At 48.9% G+C, this 17,645-nt stretch overlaps 1 protein-coding gene across 13 annotated transcripts in view; it reads left to right on the forward strand.

The window, feature by feature from the left end:
* The window catches only part of DHX30 (DExH-box helicase 30), a 31,517-nt gene that overhangs the window by 6,829 nt on the left and 7,043 nt on the right, over positions 1–17,645 (forward strand). For 4 of the 13 annotated variants that reach the window (XM_087430909.1, XM_087430908.1, XM_087430911.1 and 1 more), the window contains 5 exons: positions 2,393–2,488; positions 9,815–9,945; positions 10,829–10,939; positions 16,422–16,723; positions 17,234–17,354. In XM_087430909.1, coding sequence (XP_087287035.1) covers positions 2,393–2,488; positions 9,815–9,945; positions 10,829–10,939; positions 16,422–16,723; positions 17,234–17,354 — 761 coding nt within the window. Of the gene's footprint in view, positions 1–1,912; positions 2,011–2,392; positions 2,489–3,578; positions 3,608–7,751; positions 7,975–8,075; positions 9,163–9,814; positions 9,946–10,828; positions 10,940–16,421; positions 16,724–17,233; positions 17,355–17,645 lie in introns of those variants that run through there. The other 9 variants (XM_087430904.1, XM_087430903.1, XM_087430907.1 and 6 more) reach the window with 5 other exon arrangements.

A 17,645-nucleotide genomic window follows, 5' to 3' on the forward strand; every position in this document is an offset into this window, starting at 1 on the left:
CAGAAGAGGGCTCAGTGATGTGTTATGGGATTGTAACAATTTTCCCCCAATTACTGAAATGCTTAATGAAGTAATGAATAATCATCAAATCATTTATTCTTTTTCTTCAATCCAGCATCCCTGGATATGAATGAGGACCGTCCTCAAACAAGAACAGAGAGGTTGCAGGGCCGGCCCCGTGGCCTAGCAGTTAAGTGTGCGCGCTCTGCTGCTGGCGGCCGGGTTCGGATCCCGGGCACGCACTGATGCACTGCTTGTCAGGCCATGCTGCAGCAGCATCCCATGTAAAGTGGAGGAAGATGGGCACAGATGTTAGCCCATGGCCAGTCTTCCTCAGCAAAAAAGAGGAGGATTGACATGGATGTTAGCTCAAGGCTGATTTCCCTCACACGCGCAAAAAAAGAACAGAGAGGTTGAGCTGGTCATTTCTAACCTTAGCTTCAAGGCAGAGCTGGAATTAGTTCCAAGATAAATCTTGATCCTAGGCGGTTTGTTCCAGAAGACCCTACACGCATTTCTGCTGTAACACTATATATGTTTTCTGCAAAATGACACACCTATAATATTATAAGAGGGCTTACGGGAAAAGTAGAGTTGAGGCAATACAACTGCAACTTTATGACCAGAGTAGGACAAAAACTGTCATTGGTGCCTGGGAAGGTGCTTTGCACCACTGAGGCAGGCAGCTCGGTGTGATGCTGTACACTGAATGTTCTCATCAATGGACAATGAGTGTTCTGATGAGAACAGAGCTGGCAGTTGCTGAGGCAGCGCAGGTGGAAGTGGAGCTCTGAGCCACTGGGGCTGCCATTAAGGAGTGTGTGCAGCTGGGTGTAGGGGAGGAGGACTTGCTCTACTCCCCCCAACATTTTATGAAAATTTTCAAAAATACTGAAATGTTGAAGGAATTATATAGTAGACACTCATGTATCCACCACCTTGATTCTCTATAGGCACTCAATTTTAATTTTTTAAAAATATAGCTGATGGGGCCGGCCCCGTGGCTTAGCAGTTAAGTGCGCGTGTTCCGCTACTGGCGGCCCGGGTTCGGATGCCAGGCACGCACCGACGTACCGCTTCTCCGGCCATGCTGAGGCCGCGTCCCACGTGCAGCAACTAGAAGCATGTGCAACTATGACATACAACTATCCACTGGGGCTTTGGGGGAAAAAAAGGAGGAGGGTTGGCAATAGATGTTAGCTCAGAGCCTATCTTCCTCAGCAGAAAAAGAGGAGGATTAGCATGGATGTTAGCTCAGGGCTGATCTTCCTCACACACACACACAAAAAATTATAGCTGAGAGAGTTTCTCTTTTTCCTGCTGAAAATTATGATTCTATTCTTGCTTTTTCAGTTTCCTTGCCTTAGAAAAATTACATTTGAACCAAGAGTTCTTACGTTTTACTAATATCATTCCCCTGTTTACCAATTCTATATGAGCTAATTTGCATTATAGAAATGGGCATCACTGTAGCAGAGCAGGCTGTTTCTCAAGTGTGTAGTGTGTGTGGTTGTCTCTCCCTGCTCCTCTCCTGCCCTATTTATTATACCAAAACCAGTGGGGCAGAGAGAGTGAAGAGCTTATGCACCTTTTCCTCCAGACAGTGAGTTTCTGACATTTTCACCATTTAGGTGATTTTAAAGATTTTAAACCTCCCTTACCCGTACATTTCCACCTTTCACGGAAGACTCAGTGAGTGTCTTAATTTTAGTTCATATATATCAAAGTTTTGGAATTTCTTAAAAATGTATGTTATAGGTCACTGATAAGTAGTATTTAGTCTCCAAACAAGTGAAAATATTTGGAATGGGAAATCGTTAAATTTTAGAAAGAGGGAGAAGGCTGGAATTGTGGATCTGGTCTTGGTTCTCAGGGAGGACTCCAACAGTTAATTAGTCCCTCTCTTGTCCAGTTCTTAGAGGGAAAGAATAATTTGAGATGTGGTGGCTGAAGTGGCCATCTTGGGAACCCATAGCAGAGACAGAGATAGCTACCATAAGCGGAAAACAGGTAAGTGGTATAAACAGGATTTACATGGTATCATGGCTTTTCAGTTTTCAACTGTTGTCCTGTCTCATTCTCACAACTCTAGAGAAGTACATGGGATGGGTCTTAAACTCACAGTGGGTGACTAAGGGAACAAGGAGAGTTCAAGGCTTTTTTGAGACAGCCTCTACAAGGCTATCATTTATCACATCTATATAAGACAATTACCTTCTTTCTGTGTGGCATTATTGGCACTGTTTCTCAGAATCTGTGTCTGGCGCCAGATACTGTCCATCAGCCCTGCTGCTCAGAGCTCTTCACGGATGCTCTGGGGTGAGTCATTCCAGGAGTCTGTAACTGTGAGGGGTGAAAACATGTCACCTTGATGCCCTCTTTCTTTCCCTAGATCGGACCCAGCACAGGCAGCGTCAGTGCAAACTTCCCCCACCCCGCCTTCCACCCATGTGTGTCAACCCTGCCCCTGGAGGGACCATCTCTCGAGGTAAGGGAGGAGCCTTGCCTCCAGCACCAGCTTGGTCCAGGGTCTGGGGGGAGGTGGGTGGCAGCGGGAGCCCAGGTGCCAGGGCCGTGGGCCTTTGGAAAGCAAGTGAGGAGGAGTGGGGTTAGCAAAGTTGTTGGAGCTCTCGGAGACATCATTGGGAAAGGTCTGGGTTATTTCATGATCCTTGGTCACATGGCTTAGACCCTATGGTCTCCTTTTGTGACCAGGAATAAAGCCAAGCCTCAGTCTGGGTGTTGTCACACTAGCGTGGAGAAGCTGCAGGATCTTTTAGGCAGTCCCTGGCCCAGGTGGCTGAGAAAGTGCAGGGCACTTGTAGTAGAGTCAGAACAGAGAGCCCTGACTCAGCCCAGTGCCCTCCATCTTGGAGGTATTGGAGATGTTTGGCAAATCACTTCCCTATCTCCCCCCAGCACCTCAAAGCACTTTACGGACACTAAAATGTGCCTCTCAGTCCATTTGGCAAGATAGGCTCTCCTTTTGATTGGGGAAATGTTAGAGCACCCAGATAGGTGACAGCTCACCTCAGATCCCACTGGTACCTAGGGATGGGGCCAGTAATAGGACCTAGGGAAGCATCTCTGCCCTGAGTGTCTCCTCTCTTCCCTCAGACTTAGATCTTTTCCAGGTCTGCTCCCGGTGGCCTCTTCCTTATCCTGACAGCTGCCCTCTGCCCCATTGGCTGCTTGTTCACACCCCTCCCCCAGTTGCCTGGCAGAAGAACAATATTTTAGGTGATGGAGTCTTTGCCTCATGTGGAGACAGCATGTCCACTTTAGGCTCTGTCTGTAAAGTGCTTTGAAGGTCAAGAGCTCAGGAAGGGTGCGGGGAGCACAGAGCACTTCGGTTTCTGCAGCACATGCTGCTGCGGTATTTCCGTGCACTTTCCACATACACTGCCCTCCTGCTGCAGTGGCCCTGATTACGGACAGCAGCATAGAAATAAGTACTTTCAGCCCCTCTGACCATTTGACTTAGGTGTTAAAGAAATGCCACCCCCCCTACCATTGCCAAAACAAGAGTTGATTGCCCTTTTTTTTTTCTTTCTTAAAATGCCCTGTAACTCGAAAAGGCTGAACGTTAACATTTCCAACATGGCAGGTGAGTGGCTCTGAGAGTGTCAGATGTGCTTTGGCTAAGCTTGAAGATCGTTAGTTGGGATTAACCAGGCAGCACGGCTAGGCAGTGCCTCCTTGAGCACATGCAGAGGAGAAGGCCGCTGCACTTGGGAGGGGCAGCTGCTCCCTGTGGGGTGGCCCAACAGGCCCCGTGCTGTCTTCCCCAGGAGCATAGACCCCCTGAGCCTGATTGTCGCCTCACAGCTGCACCTCCAGAAGGCATCCATGGGTTTATGCATCTTTGCCTTCTCTCTCTCTCTCTCTTCCCCTCACTCCTTCCCTCCCTCTCTCCCCCTCCCTTTCCCTCTCTCTCTTTTTTTTTTTAGCTAGAAAGTGTTCTTACCTCCATTTCTTTATCACAGAAACAACAGATCTCTTAGTCCACACATGATTGTTGCACCTTTCTGCCATGCTTTCTGATTCCCTAGAGGCTTTGCTGGTGCCTCTGCCCTTAAGAAGGAAGTGTGTGGCAAAAACAGTTTCTCTGGTGTTCAAATAGGAAAATGGCTCAGAAAATGGTGGCCACTTGAATAGGTTATAGTGCCCATCAGAGTTAGATTTGGGATTGGAAAAAACTATCACCTCGTTTCCCAATCTACCCCCAACTCTACTGCCAACCTCTTACCAAGGCCTCCTTGCAAGGAAAAGGGTGAATAAATTAAGAAACTCACCTCTAAGCCTCCCCTGGGAATCTTCCCCACCATTCCAGATCTGAGATGTAGAGCACTGGAAGGCAACATGGGATAACACTCCTTCTGGCAGGATCCTGGGGGCCAGAGGACTGGTCTTTCCTGTCCATTCCCTTGTACGGATGTGTCCCCTCTTCTTGATGTGGTGATTTACCTCAGGGGACCTTTTGACTTCACATGTGTGGACAGGAAGGCCATGAGGACGGGTAGGGTGGGCAGGGCGGCCATTTGGCCCCTCTGGCTCCCCTTACCTTTCTCATTGCAACCAAGTAGACCGTTTCTTGCCATTTTGATCATCCATAAAATATCTAACTATGGTTGAGTAAGTTGACAGCAAGTTGGCTGAGACCCCTGGTTTCTTTAGGTGTCTGTGGTCCCTCTCACTTTCCCTCCAGCAGTTCTCTGGTCTACCCAAAGTCTGCACTATCTTGGGCTTCCTTCTATTGCCTTTTCCCGGGGCCTTCAAAGTTTAGAATCCTAAAACATCCTCTGATGTATTCAGCAGATCCTTTACACTTGAATTCCATGCTGCGAGGTGTCATCTAGTACCAGATGTCATGCTTCATCCAGAAATGAATGGAGAGATCTCTGAGCCAGTAAACCCTTTCCTTTTTCAGAATTTCCCTCCTTTTTCACAGGCAAAGGAATCAACTTTCTCTCCCCAAAGGATGGAGAGTGGAGGAGAAGGCTTAATGCTGGTGGAAAGGAAGGGGAGCATGCCTGAGCCCCTCTAACTTCCTTCAAGGTCCTCTAAAGCAGGAGTCGGCAAACTTTAAGAGTCAGAGAGTAAATATTCTTGGCTTTGTGGGCCATGTGGTTTCTCTTGCAGCTACTTAACTCTGCCATTATAGTGTGAAAGCAGTAATAGGTAATACATAAACAAATGAGCGTGGCTATGTTCCAATAAAATTTTATTTATAAAAATAGTCAGTGGGCGGATTTGGTCTGCAGGCTATAGTTTGGCAACCCCTGCTCTAGACCGGTGGGAAGATCACAGAACCAGAAGGCTTCCAGGAGCTGGTATAAGAATTGCCCTCATTTTATAAGAGGCTATGAGGTTTGTGGAGGTGAAATATTCGCTCAAGGTGACACCAGCTGTTAGAGCCCAGATGAAGTAAATGAAATAGGAAAAGGGAACAAGGAGCTCCCTGAGAACCAACTACTTGGTTGGCATCACCTAATGCTTTTTTTTACATAAAATTTCAAACAGCTGTTCAAAATGTGTTTTCTAAAATAGAGAAAATTGTCCAATGAACCCGCATATACCTGTCACCCAGCTTGAACAGTTAACGACTCATGGCTAATCTTACTTTGTGTATATCCCTCCACTCTGTCCTTTTTGGAAGCACATCCGTGAAATTATAGCATTTCAACCTTAGCTTGACTAAGTAGCTGTCAGAGCAGAGTGCTATACTGAGGGCTTCCTGAAGCACCACGACAGGCACAGGCCCTGCTTTCCAGAGAGGGTCTTTCTGTCTAGGCTCTTGTCTCCTTCAGCTTTCAGACACCACAATTTTCAAAAGTTGGCCCCAGCCACTGCTGCCACCACCAGGCTTGATAAGCTTCTGAATTCTTTTGAAGGAATTTGGGCTGCTAACAGTCCTTGAAAACTACTCCTGAAGCTGGGTGTATGCCTCAGCTTTTGGCAAATTAAAGTGCCACTTGGACAAATTCAAAGCCCTTGGAGAATCATGTTCTGCCCCAAGGGTCTTGCCATACCAATATGGACGATCTGAGTAGGTGTGTTTGATGTAGATGGTGGTATCCCCTTGTAAGGTCAGTTGACTGCTGCCAAGGACACCTTCCCTTTTGTCTCTTTCCTGGTAAAAAGCCACTGAGGAGAAAATGGAGGAGCAGGAGTTGAAGCTGCCCAGTCCTGCCCTGGGTCTGTCTCTAAGGGACCTGTCCCCTGTTGTTCAGACTCAGAGGACAGGGGCTTCTCTAACAGAGCACCCTGCAAAGCTGCCTTCTAAACATTCCCATTTTATCCTAACCACAGCCATACCAAATGAGAGGAGCAGGTTTGTCTTAATTTTCCCAATTGATGAAATTGCTCAAGGTTCACAGCTGGCAAGTAGTAGAGCTGGGAATAAACCCAAGTATTAGGACTCAAATCCTGTGTTATTGCTATGGGCCGCAGTTCTCAGGGTGTGGTCCCAGACCAGCAACCTCACTATCACCCGGGAACTTGTTAAAAATGCCGGTTCTTGGGCCCCACTCCAGACCTAATAAATAAGAAACTCTAGGGGTGGCTCCCAGCAGTGTTTTCACAAGCTCTCCAGGTGATCATTGGAGTCAGATCTAGAATTATAAAACAAACCCTCCCCAAATTATAAAACCCTCCCAGCTTACCCTCAACTGCACTGCCAGCTTCTCACCAAGGCCTCCTTTCAAAGGACTGAGACCTTGAGACCCCTTGTTGTCATTGTCACTGCCTCAACATGCAGATTCATCCTGATTCCCAGCTGACCCAAAGCCCTGCTTCTCAGTGCCATAACAGGCAGAAGAGCAATGGGCCTGGCTAGAACCTAGGTATAGTAGTTTGGAAACAGAATCTCATCTGGCTTTCAAACAAGTAAGGAGCAGCAGCTTCAGACTCTAACTACTGGACCAGCTGAGCTCTTGGGGCACAGTGTCCAAGTCGGGTATTTTTCACATTTGACTTGAGTCCTGGGGATTAAATTTGGTCTGTTTATGTTCAAGAAGTCTTTTTTTTTTTTTTTTTTAAAGATTTTATTTATTTTATTTTTTCCCCCCAAAGCCCCAGTGGATAGTTGTATGTCGTAGCTGCACATCCTTCTAGTTGCTGTATGCGGGACTGGGCCTCAGGATGAACGGAGAAGTGGTGCCTCGATGCGCACCCGGGATCCGAACCCGGGCCACCAGCATCGCAGCGCGCGCACTTAACCACCAAGCCACAGGGCCGGCCCATGTTCAAGAAGTCTTCCCTGTCCTGGCTTCAGGTTCTCACTGGGTTTACTTTGTAAGCCATTAAATGAGATGGGGGTGCCCCAGTATAGCAATGATCTTACAACTCTGCGGTCTGGAGTGCATGCCAATTTGCCAGGGCCTGTGAGAGGTGTTTACCAGCAATCGCTAGGACCTAGAGGGTCCTTGAATGGTCATTGAGCTAAGGCCTGCACTATTTCCCAAAAAATCCATTCCCTCTTCCTGCCTCAGATGAAGATGAGTCTGTGGGTTTAGTTTTACTGGAGGAGTGATTTCAGCAGGGTTCCATCCCGGGGCCCGGCCTGCCCACCGGTTGACTAGAGCCTGGAGTTGCTGGAGGCCCTGGTCTGTGCGAGGCTGCAGCCAGGCAGCCCGGGCCGGCTCGGGTCGCCCCCCCCCCCGGTCCGCCCGTCCGGCAGGGGGCGCGCGGCGCTCGGGCCGCCGGCTCCGTCCTTCTGCCCTGTCCCTGCCGGCTCCGGAGCCGCGGGGCCTGGCGGGAGCGCGATGGCGGCCGCCAGGAGGCTCATGGCGCTGGCCGCCGGCGTCTCTCCGTTCCTGCGGCCGCCGGGTCCCCGCACCACCGGGCGACAGGGACGCTCGCGCGGCCTCTCATTAAGCTGCGCCCGCCCAGACCGCACCAAGGAGGCCGCCGAGACTGAGGCAGGGGTGGCCCCCGGTGGGCCTGGGGAAGGCGACGGAAGCATGGTGAACGGTGAGGGCAGTGGCTGGGGCGGCCGGGCCGCGACGCCCTTGACTCGTGGGGATGGCAGAGCTAGGGGCGCGGGCCGGCACGTTCTCCCCAATAGTGGCTGAGACCGCCATCCGCTGGCGGGCCGCAGCCCTGATGTTGTAAAACAGTGTGGCACAGCCCAAATGGTCCCCGAGCGTGGAGGTTCTGGGACCGGAGCGCCTGCACTTGGCAAGAATAGGCGAGAGGTGCGGGACTTAGAGAGTGGGGGAAAACGGGTAAACGTCCAAACTCCTGCCAGGATGGGTGGTCAAGGGTTGGAGCATCAAGGGTAAACACATCCTCACCCGTGTGGGAAAGAGCCCAAAATACCTCCTGGGGCTTGAGGATCTCAAATACAGACAGAAGGATTGCTTTAGTGGACCCCAGCGCCGTGCCTCCTGAAGGGTGTGGGGAATGAAACTGGGGAAAGCATCCCTGCCCATCAAAGATGGATAGAGAGAACTGGCCTCTGCCTGCCCTATAGAGTCAGAGGCGTACTAGTGCGCATTTGTTCTTATACCTGTGGGTCTAGTGGGCTACTTAAAGTTGGGTCGCTCTGTGGGATAAAACCCCTTTGAGTGTACTTAGATACTGTTTCTTGATTACTTTGTCCTTAGTTGCATTATATGTTATCATTCAAAGGGAGACAGAGGCAGGCAGAATCGTCCCTCCAGGCCAGTTGACACAGAGTCTGCCCCCAAGTAAACAGTCTCAACCCAGGCAGCACGGTTACATCAGAATTCCTAGAGGAGCTTTTTCAAAATACAGAGCCTTCCCCAACATCAGCACCATTCTCAAGTGCCCTGGGGGGAAGAGGGTGTCCAGTGCTGTGAAAAAACTTCCCAGGTGATTTATGATTGATGCATGCAGCTGCACATGTGCATATATGTACCCCTACAAAGTTCCTTTTTGGAGCTAGTTTAAAGTTGAATATAATGCCGGAGATTGTGGGTGGAGAATGAAAAGGCTTCCCATCTCTTCTTCTGGTCTCTGACCCCACATCTGTTGAAGGGCCACTCTGGTGCTTTGAGGCCCTTCCTTCTGTTTTTAGCTGTTCCCAGTAGGCTTCTTCATGGTCTGGCTAAGCCCTGTGTCTGGCACAAGCTGCCTCTAGGTGGACGTCTCACCCATTTGTGCTCTAGGATTGATCCAAAGTACACATGAAAAAAGGTGAGACACCTCTCACAGTGCCTGATGCATCCTGCCTCCTCTTGACTCCAGCGAGCTCGGGGGAGGACTAGCTCATGCCTGTGTCTCAGCTGTAGAGGTCTCAACTCAGTGTTCCTACAGATAACCTGGCTCTAGGGAGGCCTTTTGCGGGGTGCTGAGATACAGTTGAGAGCTGGGGCCTGGTATATTCAAACTCTGGGGCCAATCCCCTCCTTTTTGTGTATCTTTTATTTTAGAGGGGCCTTGCATTGTCTTGATCTCCAGTTTGTGTGTGTGGTGGATATTTGTTTTGTTTTTTTTTAGTGCCTTTTTTCAGACATCAGTCTAGGGGGATTTGTTGCTATCTATGCTTCTGTAGCTGATGTATTAAATTAGGAGCTTGGGTGGGGAAGAGGAGGCTGCCTAGTTCTCTTCTGTGATATATAGGTCATTGGCCCTTCTCCTTCAGGAGATGGTCGTGCAAGTGGGTCTACCCCACTGTCCCCTGTAAACCCTGAAGCCATTCCTCTCTCCTTTTCTAAGATGCTCCTGGGTTGTTTGGGGTCATGAGCCAACATCCTCCGTATCCGGCGCAGGGTTGCCCAGATACACACCGCATGGAGTTTTTAAAAGAAAGGGCACAATTATAATGCTTTTCTTCTTATTTTCTTAGCTTCTAGGGACCTATTAAAAGAGTTTCCACAGCCCAAAAACCTTCTCAACAGTGTGATTGGAAGGGCCCTTGGCATCTCACATGCAAAAGACAAACTGGTCTACGTACACACAAATGGACCGAAGAAAAAGGTAACTGCTGGTGGCAGGGACACGTGTTTGTTTGACTCTCAGGAAGGACACTGGCTGCCCTTTTCTCGCTTGGATTTCTTTGTCAAAGAGGCCCTAGAGTGGGTTTTCTGAACTGAAAATGGTCAGCAGAGACTCTCAGAGCAAAGCTAGGTTTGAAGAGCCTGGTTTAGGGAAAGGGAACACAGGGCAGGTGAAGTGAGGAGTTCTCATCTTGTGTAAGACAGGCCTCTGCACTGATCCCTGGTTTTGGTCCCCTTTTGACTAACTGGGACTGTGGAGGGTTAGAGTTGATGATGAGAATTCCTGTAGCTAGAATCTTGTAGGTCCTGGGACTCACAGAAGCTTGCAGGCAAACCATTCTGAAGGAAGATTTTTAATGTTCAGGGTGGGTCCCACCTTTCCGTCTGGCTAGAACATGGCACTTTAAGAAGCAAAACAACTTGAGGTGGGACAGATGGCTTAAAGATGGCTGAGTTAGGGGGCTGGCCTGGTGGTGTAGTGATTAAGTTTGCGCGCTCCACTTCGGTGGCCCAGGATTCGCAGGTTTGGATCCCGGGCGCAGACCTATACACTGCTTATCAGACCATGCTGTGGCAGGCATCCCACATGTAAAGTAGAGGAAGATGGGCACAGTTGTTAGCCCAGGGCCAATCTTCCTCAGCAAAAAGAGGAGGATTGGCAAGGGATGTTAGCTCAGGGCTGATCTTCTTCACCAAAAAGAAAAAAAAGATGGGAGAGTTAGAGCCTTACAAGGGGTTAATGATGGAGTTGGGGTTCTGTCCTGCAGTCAGCTCCACAGCTTTGCTGTTGATTTTCCATGTGATTTGCAACAACTTTGCAGTCTGGAGAGGCCAGGGTCCTGATTCTCTCTTCTCCTCCCCAGAAAGTGACCCTCCACATAAAGTGGCCCAAGAGCGTGGAGGTAGAAGGCTATGGCAGCAAGAAGATCGACGCTGAGCGGCAGGCTGCAGCTGCGGCCTGCCAGCTGTTCAAGGTGACCCTCCCCTCCCCTTCTGTATAGCAAAGGCTGTGCAGACCTCCCTCCTGGGAAACTCTTGCCTCTTGCACTGATGGTCTTTCTGGTGCCAGGTGCATCTAGGTAGAGGTTGACAGGGTGTTCAACCCCCACCTGTCTTGAGCCCTTCCCACCTCATGGTTCCTTTCTTGTTTTTTAGCCAGTGAGGGAATAGGGTTTGTTTCCCCACTGTAGTTATCTGCTTTCCTTGGTTTCAGAAACCTCAGAGAAGAACCCCTGTAGGAAAAATGCTCTCTCTGTATAGCACCATGGATGTACTTCCATTTTGATTTTTGTTTCTCTTTTCACATTATTTCATGTGAGTTTTTCCCTGTAGCCACATGGTCCTCTTTTACTTGTGATAGAAGCCTGATAGTCATTTCTCTCACTTCCCAGTGGTTAGACATGGGTTTCTTTCAGGTTTTTGTTTACCCAGCATTTACTAGACCTTCAGTGTTGCTTATTGAGCTTTCTCTCCATCCCTGATTGACTCCCTTCGTGGCTGTGCCAACCTTGAATTTTCCTCAGGTTCCTATGTCGTCATCTCTGCTCTGACAAGGACAAAGCTGTAGGAAGTATATTTGTTCAGCTTCTCTCCCACTCGTGGTCTCCAGGCCTTCACTGTCCCTGTCTCCTTCCTGCATCTGAGGAGGAAAGTCCTTCTTCCTATCCTGGGCCCCCACACCACCCTTCTCTTTTCTCTGTCCCTTTTCTGTGTCTCTTCTCCATCCCCTCTCCCACTCTCTTATTTAATTTTTAGATCCTTCCTCTTCTGATTCTTTTCTTTTTTTTTTTTTTTAAACTTGATTTTATTTTATTTTTTTCCCCCAAAGCCCCAGTAGACGGTTGTATGTCATAGTTGCACATCCTTCTAGTTGCTGTATGTGGGACACGGCCTCAGCATGGCTGGAGAAGCGGTGCGTCAGTGTGCATCTGGGATCCGAACCCGGGCCGCCAGTAGTGGAGCGCGCGCGCTTAACCGCTAAGCCACGGGGCCGGCCCTCTGATTCTTCTCTGTAGGCTTCAAAAATACTTCAGTGTTCTGATCCCTTCCCTCAGCCCCACTTCCACTGCACACAGTTCTCTCTGCTTGTGGTTTGCATTTTCTCTACTCCAGCATCATGGCTGTTGTCTCGGTCACTGGTTACCTTCACATCACTCAGTGCCTGACACGTAGCAGTGGTCCCCTGGTGATTGTTGACTGGATGGAGCAACGCTTTGCCAGGCTTGTCAGCCTCTTCTTGGGCCTCACTCTGCTCAAATGTTCTGTGGCTTTGGCATTGCCAGGCATCTCTTCCTCAGCCCCTGGATCACTGCTGCTTCTCCTTCTCTTTGGGTCACTCCAGCCTTCTCTTCCTCTCCCACCCTCTGAAAACATCTCTTTTTTCTCTACCCCTTCTCTCTGGGGAAATCTCTCTTAGAAGTTCAACCATCCTTTCTGTGTTTATTGTCTCAGAAATCTCCATCTCCCTTGGAGTAGCTCTACTTCAAGGGTTCTCAATGTGGGAGGTGGTGTGGGGAGTTTGCCCCCCAGGGAATATTTGGCAATGTCTAGAGACATTTTTGGTGGCCACACCTGGAAGTATGCTGCTGGGATGAGGCTGAGGATGCTTCTAAACATCCTACAATGCATAGGACAGCACCCCCCAACAAAGAATTACCTGGCCCCAAATATCAGTAGTACCGAGGGTGAGAAATTCTCCTCTACTGGGATTTTTTTTTTCTTTTTTGTGAGGAAGACCAGCCCTGAGCTAACATCCGATGCCATTCCTCCTCTTTTTTGCTGAGGAAGACTGGCTTTGGGCTAACATCCATGTCCATCTTCTTCTACTTTATATGGGATGCCGCCACAGCATGGCTTGATGAACGGTGTGGCGGTGCACGCCCGGGATCCAAACCTGTGAGTCCCAGGCCGCCGAAGCGGAGCGTGCACACTTAACCGCTGTGCCACTGGGCCGGCCCCTACCTGGGTGTTTGAAGGCACTTTAAACCCAGCCTGTGTGCAGTGAGTCAGGATCATGTTCCTCCCCAGCCCTTGGTCTGTTTCTTATCTATGCTCATAGCATTTTTTTGTTTGTATGTTTGTTTAATTGTGGTAAAATAAACAAAATATAAAATTTACCATTTTAACCATTTTTAAATGTATAGTTCAGTAGTATTAAGCAGAGTCACATTGTTGTGCACCCAATCTCCAGAACTTTTTCATCTTGCAAAACTAAAACTCTGTACACAACTCCGCAATTTTCCTCCCTTCCCCTGGCAACCACCATTCTACTTTCTGTCTCTATGATTTTGACTACTCTGAGTACTTAATATAAGTGGAATCATACAGTATTTGTCTTTTTGTGACTGGGTTATTTCACTTAGCATAATGTCATCAAAGTTTATCCATGTTGTAGCATGTGTCAGAATTTACCTCCTTTTAAAGGCTGAATAATATTCCATTGTCTGTATATACCACATTTTGCATATCCATTCGTCCATCGATGGACACTTGGATTGCTTCCACCTTTTGGCTGTTGTGAATAATGCTGCTATGAACGTGGGTGTACAGATACATCTTCGAGACCCTTCTTTCAATTCCCAGAAGTGGAATTGCTGGATTATATGGTAATTCTCTTCTTAAGTGTTTGGGGAACTGCCATATTGTTTTCCGTAGTGGCTGTACCATTTTACGTTCCCACCAGCAGTGCACAAGGGTTCCAGTTTCTCCACATCCTCACCAACACTTGTTATTTTCTGGTTGTTTTTTTTTTTTTTTTTTGATAGTAGCCATCCTCATGGGTGTGAGGTAGTATCTCATTGTAGTTTTGATTTGCATTTTCCAAATGACTAGTGACGTTTAGCATCTTTTCATGTGCTTATTGACCATATATCTTCTTTGGAGAAATGTCTTTTCAAATTCTTTGCCCATTGTTTAATCAGATCTTTTTGTTGTTGTTGATTTATAGGAGTTGTTTACATATTCTGGAGCTCATAGCCTTTTCATTCCCCAATATTTGTACACACAGTTCTTTAGCTTCCCTTTTCCTCCTAAACCAGCTGTGTTTATTAAGCATTGCCCTCATGCTTGGTGCGAGGTGCTGGCAACACAAAGGTAACTGAGAGTACTCTTAGAGCAGCCACAGCCCAGGGGAAGGCGCCCACATGAGGAAGAAAGTGCCTCAGCCGCCTGAATAGAGCAAGCTTATTTTTGAATGAGTATAAGTTTGCCAGGGGTGCCGGCCCGGTGGCGCAATCGGTTAAGTGCACGCGCTCCCCTGCGGTGGCCCGGGGTTCGCCGGTTCGGATCCTGGGCGCACACCCATGCACCGCTTGTTAAGCCATGCTGTGGCAGCATCCCATATAAAGTGGAGGAAGATGGGCACGGATGTTAGCCCAGGGCCAGTCTTCCTCAGCAAAAAAGGGGAGGATTGGCATCGGATGTTAGCTCAGGGCTGGTCTTCCTCACACACACACACAAAAAATAGTTTGCCAGGGACCGGGGATGGAGCAGGGCACTCCAGGCACAGGGCACAGAGACATGGAACCAGGGTGTGTGAGCAATTGCGAGGAATGTGAGCGTGGCTCTGAGTGCTTGGCGATGGTAGGGACAGGTAGGCAGGGGCCAGAAGACCAAGGCCGTAGATGTCACAGGTAGGAATTTTGATTTGATCCTGTGGATGCTGGGTCTACTAACTGGTAGTAATTGATAGAATGACACAGCCAAGTTTGCCTTTAGGAATAGTCACCAACAGCAGTGGGATTGGGCAAGATCGGAGATGAGCACACTGGATAGTCAAGAATGCCAGTAGCAGCAGTGGAGGAGGTTACTTCAGGGGGTGTTAAAGAGATTGAAAAGACAGTGGGCAGATGGAGGAGGAGAGAGGAAGAGTGGATGGTGGAGAAGCATGAGCCAGCAGGGGGAGCTCTGGAAGGGAAGCCGGTTGGGGTAGGGTTTTTATGGAGGGAACAGTAGTAGCAAGCAGGAGGGGCATTCAGGGGTATTCATCAGGAACAGCAGTGAGCCGGTGGGGTGAGTGAGTGTAAGGCAGGAAGGAAAGCTATGTTGTCCTGCTGGGACAGGGGAAGGGTGCTGTATTTGTTTTCTGTATCATATGCATCCTTATAAACAGTGAGGCATTGACGCAGAGGCACGGAAGCTGAGCCTTGGAGCAGGCACCCGTACTGCCCCGCCCCGAGTGGCTATGGCTTTGTGTGTGTGGATGTCTGTGTGGTGTGCCTTCCTCCCCTCTCTTCTGTTGCAGAATCCTACTGTTCTCATGCATCTGTTCTTCCACATGAACTTTAGAATCAATTTGTCAAATGCCCAAGAAGCCTGTCCAGACTTTAGAATTATGTTAATTCATGGATTAATTTAGGGACTTTTCTCTTCTCACACATGGAAGTTGTATCATCCAGGAACATATTTCTCCCTGAATTTATGTCCTTCTGCCAAGTTTTGTATTAAAAAAATTACAAATGTGTACCTTTCTTAAGGTCATTTTAGGTGGGTTATGATTTTTGTTGCTATTGTGAATAGAATTTTTTTAAATTACATTTTTAATTACAGTTGGTTATTTCAGAAACCTGAGAAGAGAGTTATAAGAAGGAAGAGTGTGGTCGCTCCTCAGCTTGTCACTAGTCAGGTGGGGCTCAAGCCTCACTAGAGAGGTGCCTGACTGGCACCTGTTGTCCACTGTCACATGTTCATAATGTCAGAAATCCGCTTATCGCGTCCACGTCTTGCCTGTGTCGCCTTTACCACTCTCAACTTGGATTCTACTATTCTATGCTTTATTCATACTCTGCTGCTTGTTCTTCTAGCTTTTCACTTACTTTCTTGCCCCTTAGACCCTGGTCATCTGCATTTCTGTTCTGCCTCTTAGATTCTAAGCTTCTTTAGGGCAGAGACCAGGTCTCGTCTCTAAAGATGATACTCCGGGTGGTCAGCATGTTGCTTTGTACATGCTAAAGACTCAGCATATGTTTTCATATTTTCTCTAGAAAAGAATGAAGTTATAATACATTTTAAAATAATATTTTTGTATAAATGGCTTTAAAAACTTTTGAAGTTATTTCTAGAACATGTTCCCAGGATGAGATTCTTGTGTCAGAAGGTATATCTGTTTTATGGTGTAGGCTACATATTTTCTAATTGCTATATTCACTGAAGCTTCCTAGATGACTTTGTAAATGTATCTGCTTCCCCTTTGCCCTGTGGGGTGTTTTTTTTTTTTTATTTTTTTGTTTTGTCTTTTGTCTAATAGATGTAAGAATTTACCTTGTCATTTTCATCTGTCAAAGCTAGGCATGTGAAGCGCTGTCTCTAAGCCCAGTCCTGGACTAGGGGCTGAGGTGGTAGACAGGTGAAAAAGCATGGCTCCTGCACATGAGGGACTTATGGTGTAACTGGGCAGGTTCCAGGCAGACTGAGATGAGAGGATGGTATGGACCCTCACAATGCCCCTTTCCCCCCCAGGGCTGGGGTCTGCTGGGCCCCCGGAACGAGCTGTTTGATGCAGCCAAATACCGTGTGCTAGCCGATCGCTTTGGCTCTCCGGCTGATAGCTGGTGGCGCCCAGAATCCACCATGCCACCTACTTCCTGGCGGCAGCTGAATCCTGAGAGCATCCGGCCAGGGGTACCTGGGGGCCTATCCCGCTCCTTGGGCCGGGAGGAAGAAGAGGATGAGGAAGAAGAGCTAGAAGAGGGGACCATTGATGTCACTGACTTCCTGTCCATGACCCAGCAGGACTCCCACACCCCACTCAGGGACTCGAGGTACAGCTGGAGGCAGAGGATGAAGGAGAAGCTGGCCGCACCTTGACATGGGGATGGGGGGATGTTCCCTGGGAGCCTTCTCTGAGATGGGAGGGCCCCTTCCCCATGTCTCAGCCTGCATGTCCCATTATTCACTGGTATATCTGCCCATTCTTGGGGAGAGCCAGCTGCGGTCTTGCACTGTGTAACTGGGCTTTCACAAAACAACGGCATGGACCCTCCCTCCAGCTCACACTCAGGTCCCTCAGAGGCCCAGCAACTACTTTGCCTGCCCCCTGCCCCTGCCCCCTGCTCTCTTGTCTGTTTGGGGGAACTGAGGGAGCATTAGCCATACTGTATGTCTGTGAGAGGATCACAGACCAAGCCAAGATGCCCAGCCTGCTGTCTCTTTCATGCCTCCTGGCTGCCTGCTGCAACAATGCAGTGTCCTAGCCCCTGGGTCTCAGAGCCTGAAGTGAATTGGCCCAGGAAAAGATAGAGCTTTTTCACCTAAGCTTTTGGTCCTCCCAGGGGGGGTTCCTTTGAAATGACAGATGACGACAGTGCTATTAGGGCTCTGACCCAGTTTCCACTTCCCAAGAACCTTCTGGCCAAGGTGATTCAGATAGCGACATCGTCCTCCACAGCTAAGGTGAGTTGGGTCTCCTAGAAGAGTGTGGGTGGGAGCTGGCTTGGTTGTGTCTGGTTTTCCCTGAGACTAGGTAGGAGGGAAACTACAGGTGTGTGGAGGGGCTGAGGATACTTGTTCCCCCAGCCCACACCTAGGGCAGCTAGGAGAACTCAGGATCCTTGGAGGGTGAAGCAGCAGGGACAAAGTGGAAATCAAAACACAGAAGGACAGGGAGCAGGCTGGGGACTGTAGGAGCGGAAGACCCGTATCTGTTCAAGGGTGGTGGGCAGGAACGGAGCGGGGTCGGCATGT

Source organism: Ceratotherium simum, chromosome 5 (genome assembly GCF_057802395.1).
Source record: "Ceratotherium simum simum isolate JZ-2026a chromosome 5, ASM5780239v1, whole genome shotgun sequence".
NCBI classification, from domain to species: Eukaryota; Metazoa; Chordata; class Mammalia; order Perissodactyla; family Rhinocerotidae; genus Ceratotherium; species Ceratotherium simum.